At 46.5% G+C, this 15503-nt stretch overlaps 1 protein-coding gene across 6 annotated transcripts in view; it reads right to left on the bottom strand.

Annotated features, from left to right (window-relative positions):
- Positions 1–15503, bottom strand: part of srgap1a (SLIT-ROBO Rho GTPase activating protein 1a) — a 290700-nt gene that overhangs the window by 140074 nt on the left and 135123 nt on the right. For all 6 annotated transcript variants that reach the window (XM_086009434.1, XM_086009429.1, XM_086009435.1 and 3 more), the window contains exon 3: positions 4962–5124. In XM_086009434.1, the coding sequence (XP_085865560.1) occupies positions 4962–5124 (163 nt within the window). The remainder of the gene's footprint in view (positions 1–4961; positions 5125–15503) is intronic.

Below are 15503 nucleotides of genomic sequence, written 5' to 3'. Positions count from 1 at the left end.
TTGAAGCAAGCATTAACTAGATCATCTGTATGGAAAATGATACGAGCCATTCCAAAAATTAATGGGAGTGCTTGGCATGGGTTTTATTCCCCTCAAGAGGGATAATGAAACAAACAAACTACTGGAAATATGTCTCCAAGGAAACGCTTGCACAATGTTAAAGCTGGGCTGTGCAGTCTGCTTGGCTAGAAATGTATTACCAGCACGAGCTTAGCAATTGACACACATTGCAGGCTGGGGAGAGGAGAGAGAGATGGCAAGTAAGGTACTGTACAAGCAAATCAATAGCAATTAGACAATAACTTCGACAGGCCGAATCAGCATGAACATTTAAATACGTACATAAAATAAAACACAAACTGAACATACTTTGGTAGACTTTCTTTGTATGAATTTCCCGGCTATCCATTACCAAACCCATGCCAGCGTGGTCCAGTCTCAATTACAGATCAACCTTCCAGCACACGTTTATCCTTCATCAGCACCATATTCTGTTGTTAAGAGTGCTGTAGTGCTATGGTTGAAGTTCAGCCAAGCTACAAGGCTGGCTGAGAGGGGGGGGGGGGGGGGTGACGTGACTCTGTGCCCATCTCTGCCTTGCGTCTCGGTTTCGGGAACCCACTAGGGGCAAGGCCTTAGAAACCACAGACGAGAAGCAGGCATTTCTGCTCCTAGGCTTCGAGTGGCTTGAATAGTGAGAATTAGGACAAAAAAAAAGGGGAAGGGGACCAGAGAAAGATTACAACAGGAGGGAAGGAAAATTACTTGTAAAAAGTTCAAGAAAAAAACCAAGTTAGCAGTTATCTACAGACTGCACCTATTTCACTGACAAATTTCAACCAAAGTTGGAGCAACTTTATCCACAAACTAGGAAAATAAAACAGGTTTGGGAAGGCAAAATTCCGTCGCACCAGGTTATCCTAATTCTCAAGGATGCATAGAGACACAGGTACAAGCATTAAAGCTACTGCGTCTTCATGCACTGAACGTGGGCGTTGACTCTTATCTTAAAGCAGATCACATTAGTAATGCCGAATGCCTGTAGGAATCCTTAAAAAAGGTGGCTGGTTCATTGACAGAGGGTTAACAGCAATCACATACCACAGTTACCAGCAACAAACCAGCCATAACATGAAACGTCACTCAAGCGCATTAATTGTACTTCATGGTTGAACAATAGCAAGTTCAATTCCGTCATTCACCGTCATCACTTGTACTATATTATTAGGATTCACACTATAGGACCCAGCCATTTAATTTTCTGGCTCCCTGCAGAACATAATCAAGTAGGCCTTGCAAAGAAAGGGGTAGATCTTTCGATCGATCTGTGCAAATTCAACATCACGGAAATGAGTTTCTTTCCAAACGTGGGCTATATGATATCTACTTATGGACGATCTCCTTCATAAAAAGCCTTCATCCCAATGGTTTTGCAAGGTAACGGCCTTGAAATTAGTCACAGTATCGCAATAAGAACTGGAATTTCAACATTTCTCCTGGTTTGTGCTGCCATTTAACAAGACAAAAATGTACCATAGAAACGTAGAAGATAGGAGGAGTAGGCCATTCGGCCCCTCGAGCCTGCTCCGCCATTTAATGAGATCATGGCTGATCATCCAAATTCAGTACCCTGTCCCTGCCTTCTCCCCATATCCCTTGATCCCTTTAGCCTTAAGAAATATATCTAACTCCTTCTTGAATATATTTAATGAATTGGCCTCAACTGCCTTCTGTGGTAGAGAATTCCACAGGTTCACCACTCTCTGGGTGAAGAAATTCCTCCTCATCTCAGTCGTAAATGGCTTACCCCTTATCCTTAGACTGTGACCCCTGGTTCTGGACTCCCCCGCCATCAGGAACATCCTTCCTGCATCTAGTCTGTCTAGTCCTGTTAGAATTTTATAAGTTTCAATGAGATCCCCACTCATTCTTCTAAACTCTAGCGAATATAAGCCTAATCGACCCAATCTCTCCTCATACGTCATTCCTGCCATCCCAGGTATCAGCCTGGTGAATCTTCGCTGCACTCTCTCCATGGCAAGAACATCCTTCTTCAGATAAGGTGACCAAAACTGCACACAATACTCAAGGTGTGGTCTCACCAAGGCCCTGTACAACTGCAGCAAGACATCCTTGCTCCTGTACTCAAATCCTCTCGCTATGAAGGCCAACATACCATTTGCCTTCTTAATCGCCTGTTGCACCTGCTTGCTTACCTTCAGTGACTGGTGCACAAGGACACCCAGGTCTCGATGCACTTCCCCTTTTCCCAATCTATTGCCATTCAGATAATAATCTGTCTTCCTGCTTTTGCCACCGAAGTGGATAACCTCGCATTTATCCACATTATACTGCATTTGCCATGCATCTGCCCAAACACCCAACCTGTCCAAATCACACTGGAGTTTCTCTGCATCCTCCTCACAGCACACACGCCCACCCAGCTTTGTGTCGTCTGCAAACTTGCAGATATTATATCTAGTTCCCTTGTCTAGATCATTTATATATATTGTGAATAGCTGGGGTCCTAGCACCGATCCCTGTGGTACCCCACTAGTCACTGCCTGCCACTCGGAAAAAGACCCGTTTATTCCAACTCTTTGCTTCCTGTCTGCCAACCAGTTCTCTATCCAAGCCAATACCTTGCCCCCAATCCCATGTGCCTTAATTTTACAAGCTAATCTCTTATGCGGGACCTTATCGAAAGCCTTCTGGAAGTCCAAATACACCACATCCACTGGTTCTCCCTTATCTATTCTACCAGCTACATCCTCAAAAAATTCCAGTAGATTAGTTAAGCATGATTTATACCCTTCTAATTGCAGAAACAACTTCACAAACACACCACTATTGTGTAAATGCACCCTAAAACCATACCTTCGAGGAATCATTCTGTAAAACCTGCATACAAAACCCGCATTTATATAGCGCCTTTAACTTAGTAAAACGTCCCAAGGTGCTTCACAGGAGTATTAAGACAAAAAAATTTGACACCGAGCCACAAAGAGAAATTAGGGCAGGTGACCAAAAGCTTGAAGTAGGTTTTAAGGGGGGGGGGGGGGGGGGGTGGGGGTGGGCTGAAGGAGATTACAGCGATAGGGAGGGGCGAGGCCATGGAGGGATTTGAAAACAAGGATGCAAATTTTGAAATCGAGGCATTGCTTAATGGGGAGCCAATGTAGGTCAGCGAGCACAGGGGTGATGGGTGAACGGGACTTGGTGTGAGTTAGGACACAGGCAGCCGAGTTTTGGATGACCTCAAGTTTACGTAGGGTAGAACATGGGAGGCCAGCCAGGAGTGTGTTGGAGTAGTCAAGTCTAGAGATAATAAAGGCATTGATGAGGGTTTCAGCAGCGGATGAGCTGAGGCAAGGCAGGAGCATACACTTTCTTTAAACCACGATCAATTTTAATAAAAACTAAGAAGGTTTCTGATTTAGGAATAAAAATTTCAATTGAGTTTCAAAAATACTAATGCATGTTCTTAATTAAATTGTACTTCAGAAGTAATTGGCAGCATATTTGAAGTATTGCCTGAAAATCTCATTACAATCAAATGTACTTTAATATAACTGGCAAATACCAGTTCCGACTTTGCGTCTAACAAGAGGTAATGCAAGTTCTTACTATTTTAACCTTGACAGGTAATTGGCCTAGAATGTGAGAGCTGGTCTTATAGAAACACAAAAAAGAGACAGTGCTTCTTCAAAGGAACTGTTCGAAAAATATGTGGGCAAGACAATGAACACTGGCACTGGCGTGGCAGGGTGGAGTAGCATGCCGTCCTCTCGGTTTTCCCCAACTGGTTTTGGAGCCAGCCCAGACTAACAGGTCAAGAGTTTCACAGGAGCCCAAGGTTACCTAGGGAAAAAAAGAGTAACGGCCATTTGACCCACCGACTCTCTCCCCACAGACTTGCTCCAACGTGCACCCGACCCAACCCACTCCCTGAGGAAGCAACCAACCCAGCTTCAAATGGGTGAAACCTCCAAGTGGATGAAGTGCTATCTCTGCCCAAGCTCCTTAAGGTGCTCAAAAGCAAACCACGCACAACGTTACACTTTTGCCGTTGGAGGTGCTCTTTTGAGGTTGGGATTCAGGCACTGGACATCTCAAGGTGGGAAAATGTTCCATTTCCCACCACTAACATTTCTCAGACTTGTTAGAATCATGGGGGTAAAAGTTGGGTGGGGCGCTACCTGCACCCCGAGAGGGAGGAGGGGGCGCTACTGGAAGCGCCCCGCATCGCTCTTGGGGCGTTGCGAGCCAATATCATGGCGCTACATGCCGCAGCACCATGCCATGCACTGCGGCACGTCGCGCCGCGGTACTGCAGGCCTTCCTCCCCTTATTAAAGGGGAGGGGCCTGGTGCAGCGTCAGCGTTTCCCGGTGTCCAGCTGGATCACCAGGGATCGGGAGTGCCGGCAAACAAGCCCAGCACTCAAGAGGAGTGCCGTGCTCACGGAGAGCAGCCGGCACCCCGCCTTGGTTGGGGGGGGGGGGGGGGGGGGGGCGGCTTCACGGGCGCCGGGGCCAGAAACAAAAAGGGCGCTAACAGGAGGCGCAAATCAACCGAATTTAGCCCCCAGAGAATCTTACAGCACAGAAGGCGGCTGAACGAGCTATCCAATTAGTCCCATTCCCCTGCTTATTCCCCGTTGCCCTGCAAAATTTCCCCGATTCCCTTTTGAAAGTTACTATTGAATTTGCTTCCACCGCCCTTCCAGGCAGCACATTCCGGATTATAACAGCTTGCTTGGTAAAAATAATTCTCCTCATCTCTCCTTTGGCTCTTTTGTCGTCAATTTGCTCTTTATTGTTCAGTTAAAAAAAAACAGCAGGATAACCAGATGGGGAGATGAGGAGAATTATTAAGTTTAAATAAAAAATATCATGAAAGGCTTAATATTTGGGAACTTTGGCTGATTCACCAAAGTCCGCTATGCAAATTTAGCGTTACCTTTTTGAAGAGTCTCGTCGAGTCCTCACTGATTTGCATGAAGCGCATGATAACATTGTTCAGATAGATGTCACTCAACGTTGCATGATCTTTGCTCTCTCTCCTGACCTGGTTCAACAGTAAATACCAGCAGTTTACCGGGGACAGAAGATTCTGGTCCTTCCTAGTTGGGAAAAGCAATACAGAAAAAAAATCTTACCAAACAGTATCTCCACATTCTATTTAATAATCACGCTGCAGAGTGTGTCTATAAATAGTCTTATTCAGCCTGCACTGCAGTTTCTACACGAGATATTTGGTGAATAAAACATTCCACTTACAGCATTAGGAATCCAATAAGCACGAAAAACTTTCCCTGCATTAGCAAAATCACAGTATTGTGCACTGGGATACTGCGCATCATAATTTGCAGCTAGTTACGTTCCATCCACTTTAGATACATTTTGGAAAAGGCAAATGCTTTTGACAGAGGGCCAAACCCAAATGGGCTCATTTGGGAGCACTTCAGATTCAATAACAACAACTTTCATTTACACAGAAAAATGCCCCACTGAGGCCTATTCAGACTAAAATGGACATCGAGCCAAAGGAGGAGACATTCGGAGCAGTGACCATAAGCTTGGTCCAAGAATTGGGTTTTAAAGACGAGTCTTAGAGGAGGGGGAAAAAAAAAAGAGGTGGAGACAGAGAGGTTTAAGGAGGGAATTCCAGAGCGTTGCGACTGGATGGCTGAAGGCACAGCTGCCAAAGGTGGGGCGAAAGGAGAGGGCGATGCATAGAAGGCCAGAGTCGGAGGAATGGAGAGTTCGGTGTAATGGGATTGTAGAAGTAGAGGTTACATAGATAAGGAAGGGCGAGGCCCTGAATAGATTTAAACACGAGGATGAGAATTTTAAATGAGAGAGGTTTGTGGCCCGGTAGCCAACATAGGTCAGCGAGGACATTTGAGAAGAATCATTTGCAAATCTTTTAATCTTAAGTTAATTTTCCCTTTTTGGATTTCAATCTTTATTCAATGCAAAAACGTGGCCATATACAGGAAACTCTTTTATCCGGCACCGACGGGACCGGCGTGGTGCCGGTTTATCAAAAAGTCCGGATTACAGAGAGGTATAGTAAAAGGTACGAGAGCTCCGTACACAGCAACAAATCCAGGTGTCCGTGCTGCATGGCAACAGGTGCGGGAACCCCGGCCACAGACCAAGCGTCCCTGTTGCTTAGCAACAGGTGCAGGAACCCCGGTTACACGGCCACAGATCCAGGAACGGCCACTAATATGAAGTAAAACTTACCTGAACCTACTCCTGAATTTTGCCGGTTAACCGGGATTTCCGGTTATTTAGGTGCCGGTAAATCGAGAGTTTCCTGTACTTGGGCAGAATGTCGTTTTTTTTCTGCGAGTGATGCAGTTTTCAACATAAAGACAACACTTCAACTTCTCACTGAAGATTTAAATTGAGGTTATATGGGTTTACAAAGTGCCCAAGAGATTCAAAAGGGACCCGAGGGGTATTCGCTGTGGCTCACTGGTAGCACTGAGGGAGTGCTGCACTGTCGGAGGTGCTGTCTTTCAGATGAGGAGCTAAACCGAGGTCCTGTCTGTCCTCTCAGGTGGACGTAAAAGATCCCACGGCACTATTTAGAAGAGGAGCAGGGGGCAGTTCTCCCCGGTGTCCTGGTCAACTGTTATCCCTCAACCAACATCACTAAAAAAAAAGATTATCTGGTCATTATCACATTGCTGTTTGCAGGAGCTTGCTGTGCGCAAATTGTCTGCCGTGTTTCCTACATTACAACAGTGACTACACTTCAAAAGGTACTTCATTGGCTGTAAAGCGCTTTGGGATGTCCCCAGGTCATGAAAGGCGCTATATAAATGCAAGTTCTTTCTTCCTTTGCTCTTTTATGCAACTTGCATTTAGATTGTTGAATGAAGTCAACTGTTTAAATGAATGTGCATAGGTGGCAGAAATAGATGCCAGAATTCCCCCCACCCTAAAATTGAAGTCAAGTAGAGGAAAGGAATGTCTCCCACACTCCCAACTGTGCATTGAGTCAACAATGAAGTCTTGTGCACTGACTACCCTGCCTCCTCGGAATTTCATTCCTTTACGTGCAATGCGATCGGATACTGATTTGCAATAAACCCAAAATGCACTCAAGAACTGTAACATTATTTATGATGATGATTATTCTGCTTAGGCAGTCCCTCGGAACCGAGGATGACTTGCTCCCACACTAAAAAGGAGTTCTCAGGTGACTGACGAGTCCAATGCAGGACCTACAGTGTCCGACACAGGTGGGGCAGACGGTGGTTGAAGGGGCGGGTGGGTGGGGTGCTTGGGTTGACGTGCGCTCCTTGCGCTTGCTCCCGGCGAAGAGACTCGAGGTGTTCAACGCCTTCCCGGATGCTTCTCCTCCACTTTGTGCGGTCTTGGGCCAGGGATTCCCAGGTGTCGGTGGGGATGTTGCACTTTTTCCAAGGAGGCTTTGAGGGTGTCCTTGAAGCATTTCCTCTGCCCACCTGGGGCTCTCTTGCCGTGTCGGAGCTCCGAGTAGAGCGCTTGTTTTGGGAGTCTTGTATCGGAATTGTGGACGATGTGGCCCGTCCATCGGAGCTGATCGAGCATGGTCAAAGCTTCGGTGCTGGGGATGTTGGCCTGAGCGAGAACACTGATGTAGGTGCGCCTATCCTGCCAATGGATTTGCAGGATCTTGCGGAGGCAGCGTTGGTGGCACCTCTCCAGTGCTTTGAGGTGCCTGCTGTACATGGTCCATGTCTCTGAAGCATACAGGAGGGCAGATATCACTGCTGCTCTGTAGACCATGAGCTTAGTGCCGGGTTTGAGGTCCTGGTCTTCAAACATGCTCTTCCTCAGGTGACCGAAGGCTGCACTGGCACACTGAAGGCGGTGTTGGACTTCGTCATCAACGTCTGCCCTTGTTGACAGCAAGCTCCCGAGGTATGGAAAGTGGTCCACGTTGTCCAAGGCCTTGTCATGGATTTTGATAATCGGGGAGCAGTACTGTATGGCAGGGGCAGGTTGGTAGAGGGCCTTTGTCTTACGGATGTTTAGGTAAGGCCCATGCTCTCGTACGCTTCGGTGAAGGTGTTGACGATGGTTTGGAGTTCGACCCCCAAGTGAGCGCAGACGCAAGCGTCGTCTGCATACTGTAATTCGACGACAAAGGATGGGACGACCTTGGATCTGGACTGGAGGCGATGGAGGTTGAACAGTTTCCCGTTTGTTCTGTAGATTAGCTCCACTCCAGCGGGGAGCTTACTGAGGGTGAGATGGAGCATTGCAGCCAGGAAGATCGAGAAGAGCACTGGTGCGATGATATGCGATTATCATTAATTTCACTACACACAACTATTATTAGAAAAAAAAACATAGAGATAGGAACAGGAGTAGGCCATTCGGCCCTTCGAGCCTGCTCCGCCATTCAATGAGATCATGGCTGATCTTCGTCTGAGATCTTAGCTGATCTTACCAGTTCAGTACCCCGTCCCCGCCTTTTCTCCGTAACCCTTAATCCCCTTAGCCTTCAGAAATATATCCAATTCTCTCTTGAAAATATTTATTGAATTAGCCTTCACAGCCCTCTGTGGCAGGGAATTCCACAGGCTCACCACTCTTTGAGTGAAGAAATTCTTCCTCATCTCTGTTTTAAATGATTTGCCCGCTATTTTTAGACTGTGGCCCCTGGTTCTGTGCTCCCCTGCCATTGGAAACATTCTCTCTGAATTCAGCCTGTCCAGGCCTGCCATAATTTTATATGTTTCGATGAGATCCCCTCTCAATCTTCTAAACTCCAGTGAGTACAAGCCCAAACTATTCAATCTCTCCTCGTAGGTCATTCCTGCCATTCCAGGTATCAGCCTGGTGAATCGCCGCTGCACTCTTTCCATGGCAAGAACATCCTTCCGCAGATGGGGCGACCAAAACTGTACACAATACTCCAGATGCGGTCTCACCAGCACCTTGTACAGCTGTAGTAAGGTATCCCTATTCCTATACTCGAACCCCCTTGATATGAAGGCCAACATACCATTTGCCTTCTTAATCGCCTGTTGCACCTGCATGCTCTCCTTCAGTGACTGGTGCACAAGAACACCCAGGTCCCTCTGCACTTCCCCATCTCCCAATCTATTGCCATTTAGATAATAATCTACCCTCCTGTTTTTACCCCCAAAGTGGATAACCTCGCATTTATCCACATTATAGTGCATCTGCCACGTATCCGCCCATTCCCCCAACCTGTCCAAATCGCACTGTAGCCTCCTGACATCCTCATCAGAGCCCACCCCTCCTCCTAGTTTAGTGTCGTCAGCGAATTTGGAAATATTGCATCCAATTCCCTGATCCAGATCATTTATATATATTGTGAACAGCTGGGGTCCCAGGACAGATCCTTGCGGCACCCCGCTGGTCACTGCCTGCCACTCCGAAAACGAGCCGTTTATTCCAACTCTCTGTTTTCTATCCGCCAGCCAGTTCTCTATCCACGTTAATACATTGCCCCCAATCCCATGAGCCTTAATTTTGCATGATAATCTTTTGTGTGGAACCTTATCGAAGGCTTTCTGGAAGTCAAGGTACACTGCTTTTGTTTTCTGGTCATCAGAAAAACAAACTTTCTTTTGATGCGTTTAATGGTATCAAATGCAAAGAGCAATAAACGGCACAAACTTTCTGTTCTATATTGGTTAAGGTGTGGTCCTCTCCAGTTTTGTCCCTTTACAGTTCTAGAGGCAGCAGCAGCCCTTCAATACCTAACCCATGTGGCCATTCTGCATGAAAGTATCTGGACAACGATCGTTGGCAAGTTATACAGTCATGGGTCCCCTCAAAGCTGAGCCCAAATCTGTCCCCCCCCCACATCTCCAAGTAGCCCCACATGCATGCACTTCAGGCACAGAGAGCGATCCTGAGCAGGAATCCTGGTCAATACATTTTTTCTCTTCGTTCAGGGAGGCTCAGGCTTATTGTGGTGGCTTCACCATCATCTTGGCTAAGATCTGCCGAGTCAGTGCAGACCAAGGATTCAACTACAGGAAACTTTGTGTTATCCGGAGGCTAAATGTCCGGCAAGCTCAAGCCACCGGCAAAAATCAGGAGCCGTTTTTTTTCTTTTCGTTGCTTTTTTTTTCCCCCCCAGTCAGACACTGCAAGGTCTGTAGCTATAGCAACAGCTTCAGCTAGAGACGCTTGCAGCTGCAGCCAATTGTTTAGAAGCTGTTGCTAAGCAACAGTGTTTGTTGTCAGATACGGAGATGAAAACCTCCGTATGCTTCAACATTAGAGCTGGAGTGTCCGGCAGTTTTGAGGGAACGACAACAGCTCGGTCCCGTCGGTGCCGGATAGCACAAAGTTTCCTGTCATTTGCACGGCTCCACATCACACCATATAGTGCATTTACCTATTGAGAGTGTATCTAAGAGGAAGCTAGATAAACACATGAAGGAGAAAGGAGTAGAAGGTTATGCTGATAGGCCCTAAGCTCTGGAATTCCCTGCCTAAACCTCTCCGCCTCGCTACCTCTCTTTCCACCATTAAGACGCTCCTTAAAACCTACCTCTTTGACCAAGCTTTTGGTTTCCTTCCCTAATTCATCCTTATGTGGCTCGGTGTCAAATTTTTTGTCTTATAATACTCCTGTGAAGCGCCTTGGGACGTTATACTAAGTAAAAGACGCTATATAAATACAAGTTGTTGTTGTATGAAATGGCATGGGAGAAGGCTCGTGTGCAGCATAAACACCGGCATAGCCTTGTTGGACCGAATGACTGGTTTCTATGCTGTACATTCTATGTAAATGTGTGATAAGATTTTGGATAGGATAAAGAGATAGAAGAGAGGTGCTAAATAGGTCGGCATCACTCAAAGTTAACAAGCCACTTAGTCCAGATGGAACAAGAACATAAGAAATAGGAGCAGGAGTCGGCCATTTGGCCCCTCGAGCCTGCTCCGCCATTCAATAAGATCATGGCTGATCTTGTACCTCATCTCCACTTTCCTGCACTATCCCCATATCCCTTGATTCCCTTAATATTCAAAAATCTATCAATCTCTGTCTTGAATATACTCAACGACTGAGCCTCCACAGCCCTCTGGGGTAGAGAATTCCAAAGATTCACCACCCTCTGAGTGAAGAAATGTCTCCTCATCTCAGTCCTAAATGGCCGACCCCTTATTCTGAGACTGTGACCCCTGGTTCTAGACTCCCCAGCCAGGGGAAACATCCTCCCTGCATCTACCCTGTCAAGCCCTGTAAGAAGTTTGTATGTCTCAATGAGATCACCTCTCATTCTTCTAAATTCTAGAGAATATAGACCTAGACTACTCAATCTCTCTTCATAGGACAGTTCCCCCCATTCCAGGATTCAGTCTGGTGAACCTTTGTTGCACTCCCTCTATGGCAAGTATATCCTTCCTTAGGTAAGGAGACCAAAACTGTACACAATACTCCAGGTGTGGACTCGCCAGGGCCCTATATAATTGCAGTAAGACGTCTTTACTCTTATACTCAAATCCTCTTGTAATAAAGGCCAACATACCATTTGCTTGCTGTACCTGCAGGTTAACTTTCAGTGATTTGTGTACAAGGACACCCAGGTCCCAATGCATCCTAGGTTGCTGAGGAAAGTAAGGGTGGAGAAAGCAGAAGGTTTGACCACAATCTTTCAATCCTCCTTGGACATGGGAGTGGTGCAGAGGGCTGGAGGATTGTAAATGTTACACCCCTATTCAAAAGAGGGGAGAGGGAGTAAACCTGGTAACTACAGGCCAGCCAATCTAACGTCAGTTGTCGAGACCATTGTTAAAAGACAAAATTAATTCTCACATGGAGAAGCATGGGTTAATAAGAGACAGCCAGCTCAGATTTGTTAAAGGCAAATGGTGTCTGACTAACCCGATTGAGTTCTTTGATGAAGTAACAGAGATGAGGGACTTCAGTTATGTGCCGAGATTGGAGAAGGCTGGGATTGTTCTCCTTGAGAGCAAAGAAGGTTAAGGGGCGGCCTAATAGAGGTTTTCAAAATTACGAGGGGATTTGATAGAGTGAGTAGGGAGAAACTGTTTCCTCTGGCAAGTGGGCCGGTAACCAGAGGTCACAGGTTTAAAATAATTAGCAAAAGAACTAGAGGGGAAATGAGAAATTTCTACACAGAGTGGGTTGTTAAGATCTGGGACGCGCTACCTGAAAGGGTGGTGGAAGCCCAAGTACCCCGCCCACCCGCCCCTTCGGCCACCGTCTGCCCCACCTGTGACAGAGACTGTGGGTCCCGCATTGGACTCATCAGTCACCTGAGAACTCATTTTTAATGTGGAAGCCAGTCATCTTCGGTTCTGTGGGACTGCCTAAGAGAAGAGGAAGCTGATTCCATAGGAACCTTCAAAGGATAATTGGACATCTACTTGACGAGGACTGATTTGCAGGTTTAGGAGATAAAAGCTGAGGTGTGTTACTAAGCTGGACAGTTCTTCCAAAGAGCCGGCACAGGCACGACAGACCAAATGGCCTCCTTCTGTGCTGTAAGATTCTATGAATCAATGATTCCAAGTTAAAAAAAAGACTTGCATTTCTATAGCGCCTTTCACGACCACCGGACGTCTCAAAGCGCTTTACAGTCAATGAAGTACTTTTGGAGTGTAGTCACTGTTGTACCTCCGTACTGCACTGGGACGGTCAGCCTAGACTTTTGTGTTGAAGTCCCTGGAGTGGGACTTGAACCCATGACCTTCTGACTCAGAGGCGAGTGAGCGACCCACTGAGCCACAGCTGACAAAGTTGTAGACAAACCTTATTTTACTCCATTTTGATGTATCTCCTCGACAAACTTGCTCATTTCTGGCATTACCGTTCTTTCTAGACGACTTCCAGCTCCAAGCTCAGGCCTGCACTTCCCAGCCTCCTATTTAAAACTTCACCTCTTGCCCACGGGCCTCATTTCTCCTAACCTCTCTTTACTCTCAGACTTCCTCCTCATTCAGTGATTCGCCAACAGACCTGTCAGTAAGACTGGCTACCCCTCCTCTTCCCTCGGCGTCTGGGTCTTGTCAGCCGGGGCTCAGTGGGTAGCACCCTTGCCTCTGAGTCAGAAGGTTGTGGGTTTAAGTCCCAACTCCAGGGACTTGAGCACAAAAATCTAGGCCGACACTCCAGTGCAGTGCTGAGGGAGTGCTGCACTGTCGGAGGTGCCGTCTCTCGGATGAGACATTAAACTGAGACCCTGTCTGCTCTCAGGTGGATGTAAAAGATCCCATGGCACTATTTCAAAGAGCAGGGGCGCTATCCCCGGGTGTCCTGGCCAATGTTTATCCCTCAAGCAACATTAAAAAAACAGATTATCTGGTCATTATCACATGGCTGTTGGTGGGAGCTTGCTGTGCACAATTGGCTGCCGCGTTTCCTACAGTACAACAGTGACTACACTTCAAAAGTACTTCATTGGCTGTAAAGCACTTTGGGACATCCTGAGGTCATGAAAGGCGCTATATAAATGCAAATATGTCTTTCTTTTTCTTTTTAAAGAAACCATCTCCTGCTATTCTGAATGGGCGCTGTCCTGGCTTAGAACATAACGAGGAGTACAAAAACAAGGACGTTATGATGAACCTTTATAAAACACTGGTCCAGCCTCAACTGGAGTATTGTGTCCAATTCTGGGCACCGCACTTTAGGGAGGATGTGAAGGCCTTAGAGAGGGTGCAGAAAAGATTTACAAGAATGGTTCCAGGGATGAGGGACTTCAGTTACGTGGATAGACTGGAGAAGCTGGGGGTTGTTCTCCTTAGAGCAGAGAAGGTTGAGAGGAGATTTGATAGAGGTGTTCAAAATCATGAGGGGTCTAGACAGAGTAGATAGAGAGAAACTGTTCCCATTGGCGGAAGGGTCGAGAACCAGAGGACACAGATTGAAGGTGATTGGCAGAAGAACCAAAGGCAGCATGAGGAAAAACTTTTTTTACGCAGCGAGTGGTTAGGATCTGGAATGCACTGCCTGAGAGGGTGGTGGAGGCAGATTCAATCGTGGCTTTCAAAAGGGAATTAGATAAGTACCTGAAGGAAAGAAATTTGTAGGGCTGCGGGGAAAGGGCGGGGGAGTGGGACTAGCTGAAGTGCTCCTGCAGAGAGCCGGCACAGGCACGGCGGGCCGAATGGCCTTCTGTGCTGTAACCATTCTATGATCCTAGGAGTAGGCCATTCGAGCTTGGGATGAATCAAATGACTACTTATTTGAAGTTGATGGTGAGCCACAACATTCCACATACTGGCTTGTCTAGTCTTAATACACATCTTCAAGGCCTGGCCCATTAACACTAAACCCTTTGTCAGACGGTTTATTACTAAGTGCTTCCCTGCTTATTTATACGCTTCACTTGCCCAGATTCTCACTAGCTCAATGCAAATGTATTCCTTATGGACAGAGAGCGCAAAAAGCTCAAGCCTGTCTATGCCCCACACTGAGGGGGACATTGGTCCTTATGAGGAACTCATTTAGTACGCAAGCTGAAAACTGCCTCTTGGTCAATTTGACATCCTAGGACAATGGAGCGTCACGAAAAGAGAAGGCTGTGGGGTGACCTAATAAAAGGTCTTTAAAATTATGAAAGGTTTTGATTGGGTAGACAGAGAGAGTGTTTGACTTGTGGGGAAGAACATAACTAGAAACCGTCAATATAAGATAGTCACCAAGAAATCAAATAGGGAATTCAGAAGAAACTTCTTTACCCAGAGTGGTGAGAATGTGGAACTCGCTACCACAGGGAGTGGTTGAGGCAAATAGTATAGATGCATTTAAGGGGCGGTTAGATAAGCACATGAGGGAGAAGGGAATAGAGGGTTCTGCTGATAGAGTTAGATGAGGAAAGACGGGAGGAGGCTCGAGTGGAGCATAAACGCCGGTATGGACTGGTTGGGCCGAATGGTCTGTTTCTGTACTGTATATCCGATGTAAAAATTGTTTTACCCTAGTTGACCGAAATGAAAGCTCATGGTTCCTGTAATGAGGAAAAAAAGAATCAATGAACTCTGCCTGTAGGTTTTCTTTGGTGGATACCAGTGCAATAAGAAATGCAACTGAGCTCGGCAGACCCAACAGATGTGCAGATGATACCAATCGTCTCAGTTATAAATTAGTTGACTGGTACTGCTAGGGAAGTTTGGAATAACTTTGGTGCTACCTGATTTTCAAATGTAGGAAGTGGCCAGAGTGTTGGCAGTCTTGTGTGGAGGACAGTGTTCGAGCCCAGATGAATTCTCACAACCTATTGATTCGATGCACTTTTTGGATGTATTGTTTTTTTGGATCATTCCTTTAACAGATTCTGATTGCGAATTTAATCTGGAGCGCGAGAACATTGTGTGATGCCTGGAGGACCCAGGCACCTCTTCTCCAAGTTTTTGAGTCAGTGTGGAAAATGATTTCATTGAGGCCATCTTTTTGGGGCATTTTTTGGGACCCACCTGCCCTCAATTCTTTCTCCAACCAGAGGCCGACGTGTTGTTTCTTAATTGAAGAATCAGAACTGCA

The sequence above is a fragment of the Somniosus microcephalus genome, chromosome 16 (genome assembly GCF_052327205.1).
Source record: "Somniosus microcephalus isolate GS21.2 chromosome 16, FLI_Smic_1.0, whole genome shotgun sequence".
Taxonomy (NCBI): Eukaryota; Metazoa; Chordata; class Chondrichthyes; order Squaliformes; family Somniosidae; genus Somniosus; species Somniosus microcephalus.
This window is presented reverse-complemented; position numbering and strand designations above follow the sequence as displayed.